This window comes from Myodes glareolus, chromosome 6 (assembly GCF_982192425.1).
Source record: "Myodes glareolus chromosome 6, mMyoGla1.1, whole genome shotgun sequence".
Lineage (NCBI taxonomy): Eukaryota > Metazoa > Chordata > Mammalia > Rodentia > Cricetidae > Myodes > Myodes glareolus.
This window is the reverse complement of record NC_142031.1, coordinates 96,904,111-96,920,066: the sequence shown is the minus strand read 5'-3', so window position 1 is coordinate 96,920,066 and position 15,956 is coordinate 96,904,111. Positions and strand designations below refer to the sequence as shown.

At 43.3% G+C, this 15,956-nt stretch overlaps 1 protein-coding gene across 5 annotated transcripts in view; it reads right to left on the bottom strand.

The window, feature by feature from the left end:
• Nucleotides 1-15,956, bottom strand: part of Capn13 (calpain 13) — an 89,776-nt gene that overhangs the window by 57,136 nt on the left and 16,684 nt on the right. For 4 of the 5 annotated variants that reach the window (XM_085691254.2, XM_085691251.2, XM_048416293.3 and 1 more), the window contains exons 3-5: nt 13,995-14,228; nt 3,079-3,151; nt 1,960-2,075 (exon numbers count right to left, since the gene is read on the bottom strand). In XM_085691254.2, coding sequence (XP_085547380.2) covers nt 1,960-2,075; nt 3,079-3,151; nt 13,995-14,228 — 423 coding nt within the window. The remainder of the gene's footprint in view (nt 1-1,959; nt 2,076-3,078; nt 3,152-13,994; nt 14,229-15,956) is intronic. The other variant, XM_085691252.2, reaches the window with a different exon arrangement.

Below are 15,956 nucleotides of genomic sequence, written 5' to 3'. Positions count from 1 at the left end.
TATCCTGAAGGCTAGTTCTCATACGTGCGAGTTACGTTAAATGGATGGAGCAGGTTATGTTTAGGTACATATTATGCATATACACATACTATATAGTCATATAATGACAATTGATGAAAAAGAGGCCATGAGCTTGACAGAGAGAAAGGAGGGATATATGGGAAAATTTGGAGGGAGAAAAGAAAAAGGGAGATATGTAGTAATTATTTCAAAAACAAAAAATAAATAATTCCCAGAGAAACAAGTGATACAAACCAACTTATAGTTACTGGATACACTAGAAGAGTTAAAGAAGTCATATTATTTTTTGCCATTTTATTTTTTATTATGCCACTTAGTGGTGATGTGATCGTTAGTGGATAATTCCCAGGGTTGCTGAGGTGATGACCTCAGACAGGAAGAAGACAGTGCTGACCCCAGATGGGAACAGCTCTGCTCTGTGTAACAGCTGGCATATGCTGAGATGGGCACTTAAACCTGGATCCATTTCTGGGACACATCAGTAGTTTCTTCTTAGACATTATAAAATTTCCCATTTTTTTCCCCTGTTTATTCTGCATTATAATTTTGATTAGCCCTGTGGCTATTTTTGGGGTGGTGATGTAGAAGGGTCATCTACTGGGCTTCTGTGGTTAGGTTGTTCATTACTGCCTTTATACAAGCAGTATTTTATTTTAAAGAAGTCATATTTTAAAAAGAGGTGGAGTGAGGTAATATAACTACTGTCTGTTTTACTTTCCTTTTTGTCTACCTTCCTGAATGTTGGATTAGCAAACATTGCTCAAATTATTTCAAATAACCAAGGGTGTAGCAGTTCTCGTTACAAAGCTAGTATACCTCAACCATGATTAGAAAATAACACAGCGCAGAAAATGCCTTCAGATATAACGTAGGCACTGACATTCTAATGAAACTCTTAGCAAACTGAAGTTGGTGGCATCCGGAAAGCCCCTTACTAAAATCCAGAGGAGGACAGAATTGACTCTGGTCACTCCGAGTCAAAGGATGTGACAAGACAAAAGGACAAAGTAACAGCTAACAGCCTTAGAAGAGGAGAAACAGCTCCAGCTGCTTGAAGATCCTATCATTAAGTAGCTAAAATAATCCAGATTTAACCATAGAAAACTGCAGGAGAACTAGAGAGAGAATTCAGTAAGGTTGCCAGAGAGTTTTCTATGGAATAGGTGGCTGTTTTTCTCTTTTTCCTCAACGTCTACTTGAAAAGTGGGGAAGGAGAGCCAAAAGGACTTCGTAGTGGCTATGCCGTTGTAAAATATCTGAGAATAAATTTACCAAGAAGGGTACAGCACCAAAGTGAAAACGCAACTGTAACATTTTATGGGCAGTCATAAAATCAGGTCTGAATAAATAGAAAGATATACCACGTTTCTGGAAAGGAATAATTAAAACAATAAAAATGTAATTTTTCCAAATTAATACATAAATTACACGCCGTTCCATTCTACATCACAGTGGCTTTTCTGTTTAATTAGACAAAATTATTTTAAAATTCCCATAGGAGAGAAATGTGCAAGGATTACCAAGGTATTTGAGGGAAGAAAAATGAATAACGAAGCAGAACACATTCTCCCAGATGCTGCGATCCCTGATACCCCTGCCACTAATATCACGGCACGGTGGAGGAATAAGAGGCGAGAACTTAGTGGCCGTTAACTTTAGGGTTCTAGGTCAGTGGTTCTTTCACTACTTGTCACATACCCCTCAAAATATGCCCAAAGGACTCCTTAACACCCTAGTCCTACCATTTCTATTTCCACGCGAACATCTCCCCCCACCCATCTTCTCTATGTGTGACTGGGCCATAAATGAAAGGCAGAACCCTGTTTTGGGGGAAATAGGGTCAACTGTCATACAGATGTCACTTCTGTCTCAGGCTTCCAGGTCATGGCTCACAAGAGTTCCCCATCTCTTTATGTACATCAAGATTTGTGTACATACCCGGAACCGGAAAATCCCAGCATACTGGTGTGAGTAGCTTTGGTCCATCAGGATCTTCTGTAGACACTGTGGGTTCTGGGTCAGGGAGCCTAGCGCTGCCAGGAACCAGCAGTCTCCTGGTAGGGGATAAAGTCATAAAGGAAACTGGTTGTGCTGGGAAATCCCACCCCCTGAATTCTACAGGTTGTGGATACCAGAGTTAGCAAATTTTCCTACGAATAGAGTGAGTATCTGTTGGAAATCTTTGAGACCAGAACATTTTCAAATTATTTTAAAATCATACTATTTTCACCTACATAATAAATTATTGTCAGAATGAGACTGAAATTTAAAAATGAATTCCTTTATGCATCACATATCTCTCATATACTCAGACTGGAGGTAAGCTTAAGGCCTATTTTTCACACCTGCGTTTAGACTGTGACCTGTCGAGTGAGATCAGGTATGTAATTTTCTTCTTGAGATTCTGGGCAATACTCAAAGCAATTCAGAGTTTGGAACAGTTAACATTTTGGGGTTTGGATCTATGCTGAAGTTTTGCCCCCTGAGGGAGGAAAATTGGGAAAAGGATTTACTGAGCCAGTTCCAAGCAAGAAGGAGAAGAGGATCCAGTGTTGGTGATGTAGGTGTTGGGGGACAGGGTGGGTAGGTCTGGTAAGGAAGGCCCGAGAAGTCCCAGCTAGGCTTTGACAATTAAGGGGTTCCACTTGCTCCCTGAATCCTTTTCTTGTAGTTGCTCAGGGCTGACATCCAGCAATCTTTTTAACCGCTAAACAGAGTCAGCAATAATACTTTGTTTAACTGCAGAAAATGCACCTGTATTTTTCTTTGCTACTGTTTGCCCTGCCCCTTTCTATGCAGGGGGGTCTCTCTAATCCATACAGGAGTTTTCTCTACTTTCCCTTGATGGATGAGTTGCTTGACCTTCTCCAGGCACTGTGCTCAGAGCAGCAATCACAAAGAGATCCTCAGAGGGGCTCTTTCTCCAGTTAGTGGAGACTCTTATGGGCAGATTACAGGCTGCTGGTTGGATTGGTGTCTATGAACTTGGCTTAAGACTGTAATTTCCCATGTGAAGACCAAGTCAAAAGGCTGGCATGGAAGCTGTGGCCTTCTTACCTGCTTTTCCTTGCTGGATGTCAAACCTGCTTGCCCCTTCCAGGATGAAGTGAGGGGGATCCTCTGATAAATCCTTACAAAAGACAAAGAAAGGTTATGAGCTTCTCTTATTCCTCTTTGCCTCAGTGTGGTACCCACAGCATCATTCACCTTGCCTTTGAGGGACAGAAGTTAATTCTTAAATAGGTGCCTAAAATACGAATTAGAAAACTTTCCTTTGTTCTTTGGGTTTTATGGCTCTTGGCAAAGCAGGTGTCAAAGGGGTGTATATGTAGCTGACAAGACAGGCAATAAACGCACAAAGAAACGACACAAGGAAACGTCATAAATAAGGCCTGAAGATCTTTACATCAAATAGTCAGCCTGTCTGTTCCCAACAAGCCTGTGTTTTATTAGACAGTTATAAACAAATAAAAGTGAATAGGATCCATTCGTCAGAGGAGACTTTGAGAAATATCAGGACTACACTTTCTCCGAGTAAAGCTTTTTCCGGGAAATAGCTGTCTTAGTTAGGGTTTCTGTTGCCGCAATGAAACACCATGACTAAAACTCAAGTTGGGGAGGAAAGGGGTTATTTGGGCTCACACTTCCACACTGCTGTTCATAACTGAAGGAAGTCAGGACAGGAACTCAAACAGGGCGAAAACCTGCAGGAAGGAGCTGATGCAGAGGCCATGAAGGGGTACTGCTTACTAGCTTGCTTCTCCTGGCTTGCTCAGCCTACCTTATAGAACCCAGGACCACCAGCCCAGGGATGGCCCCACCCACCATGGGCCGGGCCCTCCTCCATTGATCACTAATTAAGAAAATGCCTGTAGTTGGATCTCATGGAGGCTTTTCTCAACTGAGGCTCCTTCTGCTCCGATGACTCCAGCTTGTGTCAAGTTTGACACAAAACCGGCCAGTACAACAGCATCCCTCAGAACTCAGCTCGGCTGCTCCCAGCTCTAGAGTCTAGTTCACTCACTTGCTACACAGGACACAAGCTTCCAATTGCCCATCCCCTCACCTACTCACAGACTGAGTCTGGAAACCTCTATCTATCCCTGGCATCTAGCCCCCACACACTTAAGCTGCCCCAGAAGAGAAATGCAGCAATGCCAACATCAGGATAACATTGGAGGACTCTTGGGAGATGTGAATGTTATAAGAACCTCTAAGGGGGTCTCCAGACACTTTTGGGACACATCGGAGTAAACTAAGCTCCTACTCCAGAGCCCATCAGCCCTCTACATTTGTTTCCTTTAAGGAGGCTGTGGTTTTTTTCCCTGTGACCTCTGTGTGGCTCTTCTGTTGTATATGTTTGCATAATTTGCTAACTGCTCCATTGTTGCTTCCCAGAGAGAAGGGTTCTAGCAGCCACAAAAGGACAGAGATCTACACCACAGACAACCCTGCCAGCCTGTCATGTGCTGCCTGAGTTTTCTGGTGAGAACATGAACTGCGGACAAGCAAAGGTGCATGTTCTAAAGCACAGATGTCTTCCTACCAGCCCTCACTCACCTTCTTGGCTGTGAATTGACCCCATCAGATGCAGGAGAAGCCCGGTTTGGCTCTCCAGTGGGGCCCTCTGTTAGAGCCATAGCCAGGGTGCAATTGGAACTCTTTCCAGTTCACACAAGTAGGAAAATCTGCTCTGAGGGGCCATGGTCCTGGGCACTGGCTGTGCAGCTGGTTTTAAAACAAGGTGGGCACACTTCATTGTCCATGGTTTGTCCCTTTTTCTACTGGGTAAAGGAACTAGAAGTCTCAAAGGAGGTCTGCTCTCTGAATGAAGACATTCAGTTCTGATGTCTACTCATAAGAATTGGGGGAGACAGTTCAGTGGTAAAGTACTTACCTTCAAAACAAGCATGATGGCCTTAGTTTGGTCCCCAGACCCCATATTAAAGGCCTGCTCAACAAGAGGGAAACCATGCTTGGTACCTGAAACTCAGCCATCTACGTGGGGCTAGTGGCATTATGGATCTTGGAGGAGAATTTACAAACACCACTTTAGTAAACGAGCATGTTCCCTAACTACAGTCTAAATATCTTTCTACCCATGGATAAGTACAGTTCTTACCCTTCATCAAAGAAACTTCTCTTTGCAATAGATGGAGACCATTACAGAAAACCACAGCTGGTCAAAATGCAGAAAACAAGAGATCCTGTGGTGCCCAGTCCCAATGGATACATCTTTTCTAACACAATTCCTGCACCTAAGGCTCAGGGATCGTCGAGGAAGATGGGGTGGGAAGATTGCAAGAGCCAGAGGAACTGGAAATCTCTCATTTGCTGTGAGATTGTGTCTTCTAGAATGCCAGAGAAGCTACACCCGTGAAGTCTCCTCAACACGGTTCCCTAAACTTAAGCTGGACAATGATGGTACCAATAGGCATGCTAACATGGAAGGGAGCCGTGAGGTCTCCACACTAGACAGAAAACTACAGGCAGCCAAGGGATGTTGAGAACAGGAGAAACAGTCTTCCTCAGGGACCCCCCCCCCCGAAATTGGTTATATTTGGTTATATTTCAGGGCTGAATATTCAAGCCCTGAAATTATATGCATGTAAGTAACATTATATGGACTGATTAGGTTGTGTTTCTATTTTAAGAGAGTGTGTGCATGTGTATGTATGCAACAACAATTAAAGAAAAAGAGGTCATGAGTTTGAGAGAGAGCAAGGGGAAGTGGTACATAGGAGAGGTTAGAGGGGGCAAAAGGAAAGAGGGAATAGTATAATTACACTCTCAAACACTAAAAAAAAATATAAAAATAAATAAAAGTGTATATATCATGTCAGGTGGTGTAAGTACATTTACAATCCCAGCACTAGGGAGGCAGAGACAAGCAGATACCCGGGGCTTGCCCACCAACTAGCCTAGCCTGCACACATGTATGAACATATAACAGAAGGTAGAGACCATGGAGGTTTGGACCAGGAACATGGCCAATCCTGCAGTTAACGTCATCCACTGTTCAGCTCCTTGGCAGTTTCCCTGTTGACTTTGCTCCTGTGACTTGCACAGGAGGGTGTTGTGTCTGGAGGGTCCCTGCAGACAGCCTGCAGATGGCATCTTGCCCTGACATGTCTCCCCAGGTGACCTGGAGACCTTGAACACTTTCTTCTTCTTTACTGTAGCTCAGTGTCCTCATGTGTAACATGGGGACAAAAGTGTAGAATTCCGAAGCCTAGTGATGGCCGCCATTTACAAACCTCCCACTGAGCCGTAGATGCCGCCCTTCTAGGCTATTCCCTGCAGGCTCAAAACAGACTAACCAAGCAGGATGAGTCCTTCCATTTGCAAATGAGGAAGGATGTGGAACACTTTAACACAGCCTCTGACAGGGTGTGTGTTCGATAATTATTGATTCTTTTCTCTGGTGTGACAGCTGCAAAATTAAAATGGCTATGCTCATAGACAAACCCGTAGCCTCGAATGCATTCATTATTAAACACGACAGAATCAAACATAAATTAAGCAGTCAATTCATAGATAATAGAAAGGAAGGGACAAAAATGGGAGGAAGGAAGAGATAAAGAAAACAACCTGTGAGTTATAAAATAAGCCAGAAACACAGCAAGAATAATATGGTAAATAAATTGTTCTGCTCTGGATAGCAGCTTTATATAGAACTGACCTTTGATAAATATGGTAGAGAAACCCAAATATAATTAGAAATAAAATAGGTTTTAGAAATAAAAATGTATAGCTCAAAATTTTATGCTGATCAATTAAAATACTAATAATGATAAAATGACTTAAATTAGTAACACCCCAAATCAATAATCTTGGCCACTGTTTTTAAGATTTCAAAGACTATCACCCTAGATTACCTATGTATGTAATTTTCCTGTGAATTCGCTCAAACTTTCAGGGGGTAAACAAGTCTTGTTTCATTTACAGTTTCAGTATTAAGACAAAAAAAAAAAAGAACCTGACTGCCAATTAAGAAGCCAATGAGTTCTATGTACAATCAGAGAGTAAACACACATACACAAATGCATACACATATGCACACATGCATACAAGTACGCATATGTTGACATCACAAACCAGACTGACTTAGACTAACTTATTATCACCAAGAAGGAAGTTATACAGGAAAAATGCAAGAATGTTTTCATTTCAGGATCCCTAATAGCAGAAAAAAGCACTTACATGGGCCCAGAGGAGGAAAATTTCTACTCTTTTGCTAAATGCTATGAAGGCATTTGATGAATACACAAACTTTTATCAAAATAATGGAAGTTATAAGCAAGACGGAATAGTGTGATGGCACTCAGAAGCCTTTCAGGCTGCTCTTCTGGCTTCCCCACAAAAGGCCCACACAGAGCATGTGTCACTGTGGCTGAGAAGGAGCAGGCTCGAGGCCTTGGAAAGTCCCGGATTAGCAGGTGGATTTGGCAAACCCGGGCAGTGGGGACATTATCAAAATAAGATCCTAGAAGAGACCTGTGCTGAACTCCCAGCAGAGGGTGACTCAGAATCAGCTGGCATCCTTGTAGATCCAAAGGCTGTGGAGCCCCACCTCCCACACCTGTGACTCAGGAGGTCAGCCAGAGGTAGCTTTTAAGACTGATAATAATCCTGAGGTGACTCTGAGGCCCATCCAGGGCAAGGAACCAAGCTCTGAGAGGTTCTGTGGTATGTCCCAGTCAGATTGCCTCCATGGGTCTCTCTTCCCCTCTCAACAACCCAGTCGTGAGAGTCTCTTCCGGTGTGAATTATTTGACTCTGTGAGATAGACAGAGCCTCTGAGGGCTTAGAAATGTTAAGTATGCCAAAGGAAGTTGTAGTAGTTAATTTGAGATCTCAGTTTAACTGGATCACAGGGAGTCAGTCAATTATTTGGTAAATATTTTATCTGGGCGTGTCAGTCAGGGAAGGGGTGGGTGGATTGGTATCTGAATCTATGGACTCAGTAAAGCAGTCTGCCCTCCCAGTGTGGGCGGGAACATCCGATGCTATCTAGCTCATCAGGTACCTGACTATAACAAAGGGAAAAAGAATTCACCTGCTCTCAGCTTGATCTGAAAAAATGGTCTCCTGGTCTCAGACTAGGAATCACACCTGTGGTTTCCCTGGCTCTCAGGCCACTGACTTCAGACTTCCTTATGTCTCTAGGTGGCAGACTGCAAGTCATGATATTACTTACTTAGCCATCACCACTATAAGAACCCCAAATCTCGGAACAAATTTTTCCTAATAAATACATCAATAGGTTATAGATAGGTATATTGGATTAATATATGAGCACATATTATCAATATGGATGTTGAGAAGTCCATTGATAATATGTAATAGTACATCAGTGCTATGTAAGTATGCCTCTACACACACACATATATTATAGATTGTGTCAGATATTTGGAAAATCTGAATACTACATAAGCCATCACTATTCCTCAAACTAAGTAACTGCCAAATTAAGTATGCATAGTCACTTAAGTCTAGGCTATCGGCCCTTTTCTCCAGGCCAAGTCTGGCTTACTCTCTGTTTTATTAGGAATATCAGAAACCCATGTAATGCAAATCTTGACAAACATCACCTGCAGGGGCAACACCTCTTGATCACCTCTGGAGAAGTCACCCTGTCTGAGGACATTTGCATCACCGTATTTTCTTTGACGACTGCTTATGAATTTCCCACACAAAGTGCTGGTCTCGGGTAAGAAAACATGTCTACTAGTTACCTTTGCACAGCTGTGACTAAAACACCTGGGGAACATTTAGAAGAGGAAGGGTTTATTTCAGAACACCGTTTGGGGGTGGGGGGGAGTTGGCTCATTGGCACCCTTAGTTGTAACATAGTGTGGTAAGATGGTGTGTTGGAGGAGACAGTTCACAGCTTAGTAGTCAGGAAGTAGACAACAGCCAAGGGATTGGAGACCAGGTATAAGTTTCAAAGGCATGCTTGTCAACGGCCTACTTCCTCCTACTAAGCGCTACCTCCTAATGTTTCTAGAGCCACCCAAAATGCTGCCACCAACTGGAGACTAAGAATCAGCACCCAAGTCTGTGGGAACATGTCATATTCAGTTGGTAACAATTAGACTCGTCATTTTGTCGCTCAGCCCTTCCAGATGGTGACTAGGCTTTGGCTCGGACAGGTGGCAACAGAATTCCTTTCCTGTTTTTCTGAGAGGATTCTGATGTGTTGTCGTCAAAGATTTTCTTGCTCGATGGCAATTGGCTGTTGGCACGGCCACTTTCAGTACCTTCTGGAAACTGTGACATGATAGAACATCTTTACAATCTACCCCACGTTCAGATCTCTATCTTTTTTCTCTCTTCTTTTTATGAACAAGACATTTCGGTGAGTCACTTCTAGTAAGTGAATGTTCCCATCGGAAACTATTCTGACTACACGGAGACTACCTATGTCCTGGGTAGGCAGATTCATTGCTCTGGAGTGACCACAGAGTGGGTCCACAAGTAACGATTAGAGAACATGCTTTGGACAAACTGTTCCATTCTTTGGGGAGTAGATTATTTTTTTTCCCTGAATAGGGTCAAAGATGATGTTCCAGTTCCTTGGTCTCTCCACATTGGCGATGATGTGAGGATCCACTGCCCTCAGTTCTCTGCGGCCCCTTACGGCAGCCGCAGTTATCCATGTTGATTTAGACCCCGCAGTTATCAACCTGTGGGTCTAACCTCTTTGGGGGTTGCATATCAGATACCTTGCACATCAGATATTTACATTATGATTTATAACAGTAGCAAAATTACAGGTTATGAAATGGCAATGAAATCATTTTACGGTTGGAGGTCAGCAAAACACGAGGAGCTGCATTGAAGGGTGGCAGCCTTAGGCAGGTCGAGAACCACTGATTTAGACTTAACATTAAAAGTTCCATCACCCCTACACAATGATCATGTTTCAAGTACTCAGCAGACACATTTGACTGGTGCCCATGGCAGCAAATGGAGCAAAGTGAACACCTCTGTCATTGCTGGAAGGGCTGCAGGACACTGCTGATCTATTTAGTGAGCATAATGATAGCATCCACCTTACAGGATGGCGAGGGCAATTAAGTGACAAATTGCATGTAATCACTTAGTATAATACCTCAACTATGTACATACTCAGTAAGTGGGATTTATTACTATTATCCACAAAATAAAAGTTCTCCTAAAAGGGGGCTATCTAAGTACCAAGTTTAATTAGAGAATCCGTTACACACACATGTTTAACTCTTGGCATTATCTCTTACTAAGAGCAGAGGTTACAGGAAGCATCAAGAATGTGAATCCTCGAGAACATTCCCTACAAGGTCACATGCTACTGCAGAACCCAAGTCGAAGTGATGAGCGGGCTTAGACATTGCTTAAAGAGAAGCAGAAAGAGTCAGGCTGTGAGAAACATCCCCCTTCAAGAACATTCCTGCAGGAAAAAACACACTGGACTCATTGTTAGAGGGAAGGAGAAGAGAGAAGAGGACATACAAGGGTGATGGCTAATCCTGACTGTCAACCTGGTAGGATTTAGGGCCACCTGGGAAACAAACCTGTGGGCATACCTGTGAGGAATTTTCTAGATCATGTTAATTCTAGTGGGAATTAACAATGTGGTTGGGGCCATTACATGGGCAAGGGTTCTGGACTCAATATCAAGAGGAATGGGGTCTGAGCATGAACACTATCTCTGCTTCCTGACTGTGGACACAGCACAATCAGCCACCTTCTGTTCCTGCTGCCATGCCTTCCCAAACATGACGGGCAATACCCTTAAACTGCCAGTCGGAAGAAGCTCTTCTTTCCCTAAACTGCTCATGCCAGGTATTTTGGACCATCAACAAGAAAAATAATCAAGGCATCAGGTGAAAGGAAGGAGAGAGAGAGAGAGAGAGAGAGAGAGTCATGGGACATGAAACAACTTTTCTGTGCTAGGCCCGGAAAACCGAGCCTGGGTCTCAGGCTCCTGACTTGTAGGTTATTGTTGAATCCACTGAGCTGGGACGGGTACTCCAGGAAGAATAATATCCATGGCGGTTTAGCAGTTGCCCAGAATATGGAATTTCTCCATTGTCTAGAACAGGCTAGAATATGGAGATGGACTGTGGAGCCTTGGAGCAGCAGGTGAGCCAAAAAGACCCATGGAGAAGCATCAAGCAGGTTGTAGGTGGGGGAGGCTTGACTGTGGAAGCAGAGATGGGATACACACCATGAGAAGACGTGTACTTTGCACATCCCTTCCCAGCAGCCACTTAGCCCCTTGCACATCCCTTCCCAGCAGCCACTTAGCCCTTCATAGTTTTCTCTGACCTACAATTCTCCTTGGAAACATTTGCTGATGTTGTATGAGGATTGAAACTGAAATTCTTGGACTGTGAAAGTCTAAGACCATGGAGGGATCTGAGAAATCATAGGCAGTGTTTAGTAAGTACTTCCAATATGCTAGATACTAAACATCGCAGTTCCTCCTTACAAATAGTCATATGTAGTATGCTACAGGTTCAGATTTCATCCCTATTATTTTTCATCTATGAAATGGAACAAAGAGATTGTCTAAGAACAGAAATTAACTTTATGGAAGGGTTGATTCCTGGTTGACCATTTGAGGTTGGAGAGTCTAATGGTGCATTACATATCTGGGATGACCAATAGTCAAGAATATAATATGTAACATGAGTTCATGATGACATCTTATAGGGACAATATATTGTGAAGTCAGGCATTTAGGTCTTGAGCTGTCTAGTTGTGTGACCTCAGACTGATTGTTCTACTCCATTTTTTGTTTTTATCTGCAGAATGGGATTAATGGTCGTTCCTCACAATAGTTTAAAAATTATTCAAAGAGCCGAAAACCGTAACACTATGTCCATCTTGGCCTCATTATGAGGCCCGGGCCAGGCTGGTTGTCTTCTTTCAAGCTGCAGTAGGCAGAGATGTAACAGTAGTGGGGGGGGGGGGTCTCTTTGCTAGCCTATGTGAGAAACTGATCAACAAAAGGGTTTCTCTTTTGTACGTATGAGCTTGAAACCTGAACAAGTCATTTGAAGACAGTCACCCACTCATTCATTCCTTTGCTTTCCCCAAATACTAACAAACCGTTACGAGGCATGCAAGTTCGTGTGGGTAAAAACAGCATGTGGCCTGGGAGTCTTGCTATAACTCCTGGGCCCTTCTTTCCCTGACCATGTCATCTCAGCCAAGCGTACCATCAGGTTAAACCTGTTTATTTTCTTGTAACATTTAAAAAAAAACATAAAGCCTACAAATAAGATAAGCTACATGGGAAGCTTTAGAAAGTATTCTATAAATAAAAGTATTGCTAAATTTGGAAAGGCATACAATATTTGAGAGTATATGATGAACTGAACAATAACTGTTAATAGAATATGGGTAAGTCCTTAAGTGTAAAGCATGATGAGAAAAATGGATACAGCTTCTAGCTTCCTTAACTTTGGATTTCTGGTTTAATTCTGTGTGAGTCATTTCTACTTGCCTCAGTTTCTCCTTGCTCCTCAAAGACGTCACAAGCTGTGATGTTGATGGAATTAGGTAATTAGGTTCCCTCCATCCTTTCTAAATAGGAATATTATTAAATTCTCAATACTATAAGGTCTCATACAGACTGCTCAGCACCTTGGGAGGGAAGCAAAAAATACTTTCTAAATGAATTTCATCTTTTAAAAACAACAGAGGATGAAAAATGACTACTCAGAATTTCTTTAGAGTTGTCTACCTCCTTAGGTGGTAAAGAGGTAAGAAGAGAGCAGTAACTAAGGCCCTGCTGCTAAGGGCTGATTGGATCAACCACATAAGACTACATACATCAGTGCACCCAGCTTTCCTGAACTAGCATTGAAACTCCACCTGGTTCCCATTGGCCCTTTCCTTCCCCAGAGGTAGATCTGTTCGGTCTCAGGCAAGAAGTTTTCTCTTCTGAGCTTGGTATTTGGAGTTCTCTTTCCTGTGTGCAGAACTGAATTACATAGTCTTAGATAAGGTGCACATTGTGGCATCTCCCAACCTCTTCCCAGCATCACCAGAATTCTGTACAAGCTGGTCTGGTGTTACCCAATGTGTCAGGAACAGTGCTTGGCACATAAGCTGTGCATGAGAACAGGTCACTGACAGACTTTGTACTATTTTCTTATTTCAAACTACACTGGCGGGTTTGGCGGTGTGAGGAGGGCGCATCAGGCATCCCAAAGAGTTTCCCGTTTAGCTCCTTTGCATTCATACAGGTCCTGATGAGACCATGAGAAACTTCTGTCCACTGAAATGTTCCCCACAGAGCCTCATGCTCTAAGATTGAGAGAGTTCTCAAATCCAGCAGGGCTCACCCTACTGCGAGGTAGAGTTAGTGGCCATCGCTGAGGTGGGGGAGTCAGAGTGATGGTAATGCTGCCCTGCACTCCTGCTCTGATGTTACAGGGGATGTCTGGAGTCCTTTCTCAAGACTGAGAATGTGATTATAAGAGAGAGGCAAAGCAATTATTTAAATTCATTTTATAGTATAAATGACTGACATGATATATTCCTTTTGAGTCAATTCTAGTAGGGGAGAAGAAAGGAGCATAAAGACACTGACACTTGAAGAGAATAAAAGGTGACAGACTGATAGATGGGCTCAATTAAAGAGGTGGAGAGACCCCAGGGACCAACTAGCACAGCCTCCCGATCCATGACATGCCATTTTTCTAGTCACAGTACCGATGTGACTAGATGTTTTAATCTGCTGATGAGGTCATTATTAGAACTGAGTTAGAAGCAGTGGTCCAGGCTCCGGCTCTGAGCACAGAGCCTTCCCATTCCTTGGACTGAACATAAGACTGCGGCACAGAAACCAGACAGTCTTACTTTCTTCCTATTTGGTTTGCGGCTGGATGGCCCTCTCTTCGCTAGAAGACACCATGGCCCACAGCTCCCAATGCACAGAGCTTGCTCTGCTGCATTCCCAGGCGGGGCTCACTCACCTGTGGCCGCTTCCACTCCAGTTTTGAAAGGTGTTTCCCCTTGAGCAGCTTCTGGCCTATGGAAGATGCCTCCGTAGGGAATATATCATCTATAAACAGCTGACCCCTGCTCAGGCATCGATCCCGTAAGGACCTGAAGTCCTGATTCTTGAACTTGACCACCGAGGTCTCTGTTAGAGGCTCTGGGTTATGTGCCATGACTATCTCTAGAGAGATGTCTGAAGTCCGTTCTTCCTGGTGAGAAAATAGAAAAACAATTAGCATCAGAAGATTTTGATGCTTTCACTTTCATAAGACCTGAGACTCAGATCTCTGCTGTCCCTGGGCATAGGGCCCCTGGGCGGGAAACCTCAACTAAAATTCAACAATCCTACTTCCTGGTTCCATTCTACTTGGTGTACTGAATTAGAATCTCCGTGTGTTCTTGTGTGCACCAGAGACTATGAGGGAATTTGTCCCTTTAATGAACATTTATTGAGCAGTGACCTTGTGCCAGGCACTCTTCTGAACGTCGGCAATCCGAAGATAAATACATCATGATCTTTATCCCCCAGGGGCTCATTACCAAGTGAGAAAGATGGATTAGACATTTCAACAAGCAGCTAGCATTCAACAGACACTACTCAATTGAAAATGTGTACAAAGTCCGTGGCCGTAAAGAGGGAGCCCTATGGCTGTCGGACAGCCAAGGAGGACATGTCCACAGCTGGTGACATTTGAATCAAACCTTGAAGGAAGAAGAACCTACCAGAGGGAGAAATGGGGGGTAATGTTTTAAGTGTCTGTAGCTGCCCTGAGTAGCGAGTGCACCACAGAGGCCCTGGAAGCTGGGCTTGTGAAGTCATAAGGTCTGGGAGAATAGGAAGTGACTTGAAGGGTTTAGTGGGTTGGGATTGGAATAGTTGAGTATTAGGGAAAAATGGCTACAAAGACTTTCCAATCTGTCTTTTTCCATTTGTTTTTGTTTTGTCTGTTTGGGGTTTTGACAGCCACTGGCAAGTGTTCATGTGTGTGTGTGTGTGTGTGTGTGTGTGTGTGTGTTTGTGTGGTGCAGTGTGTGTAGGATGTGTCCTGACCATGACTGCAGATAGGATGGTGACATGAAAATGCATGCAGACTGGAGGAACCCCACACATCTGCCCCCAGGAAAGAGCGGCAGAACATCAGTGTCAAGGATGACAGAAAGTAGACAAACCTCAGGGCCGTTTTATAGGTAGAGCCTGTCAGATGAGATGATGAATTGAACAAGGAGAAGAGGGGATGGTGTGGGAGAATTGTCTGTATTCTGTCAATCATATTTTAAATAAATGCTGATTGGCCAGGCAGGAAGTATAGGCGGGAAAACCAGACAGGAAGTAGAGGTGATGCAATGAGAACAGGAGAATCCTGGGAAGGAGGACGCTGATTCCCACCAGGCCTGCCAGACCACAGAAGAAACAAGATGTAATCTGCCTGGCTGAGAAAGGTATCGAGCCATGTGGCTAACATACACTAGAACAATGGGTTAATATAAGTCATAAGAGTTAGCAAGAATGGACCAATCAGTTTTATAACTTATGGAGATCTCTGTGTGATTTTCTTTGGGGCTAAACGGCTGTGGGAAATTGGGCAGGACATAAACCCCAACAAGCAGGGCCCCTCATGTTACAAGGGGAGGTAGCGTGGTGAATAGCCATGGGTTTTAAAGTTTGCTTTGTATTTTTCCCACCTTTTAGGTCTACAATACTAAAATAACTCTCATGTCTATGAACCAATCTCTCTATCTACATGGGTCAGTTGTACCAAATTTAAAGAGTTTGTGATGATATTAAATAAGATTTGACCCAACCAAGAAGCTGGTATACAGTGTCATTCGTTAAATGCCAGTGTCCAACTTCCTTAATACGTTGTCAATAAAGGTTTAAGATTCTTGTTCAGGAAGCCATACAGGTGTAACTGACGGACTTCAACAACATATACACC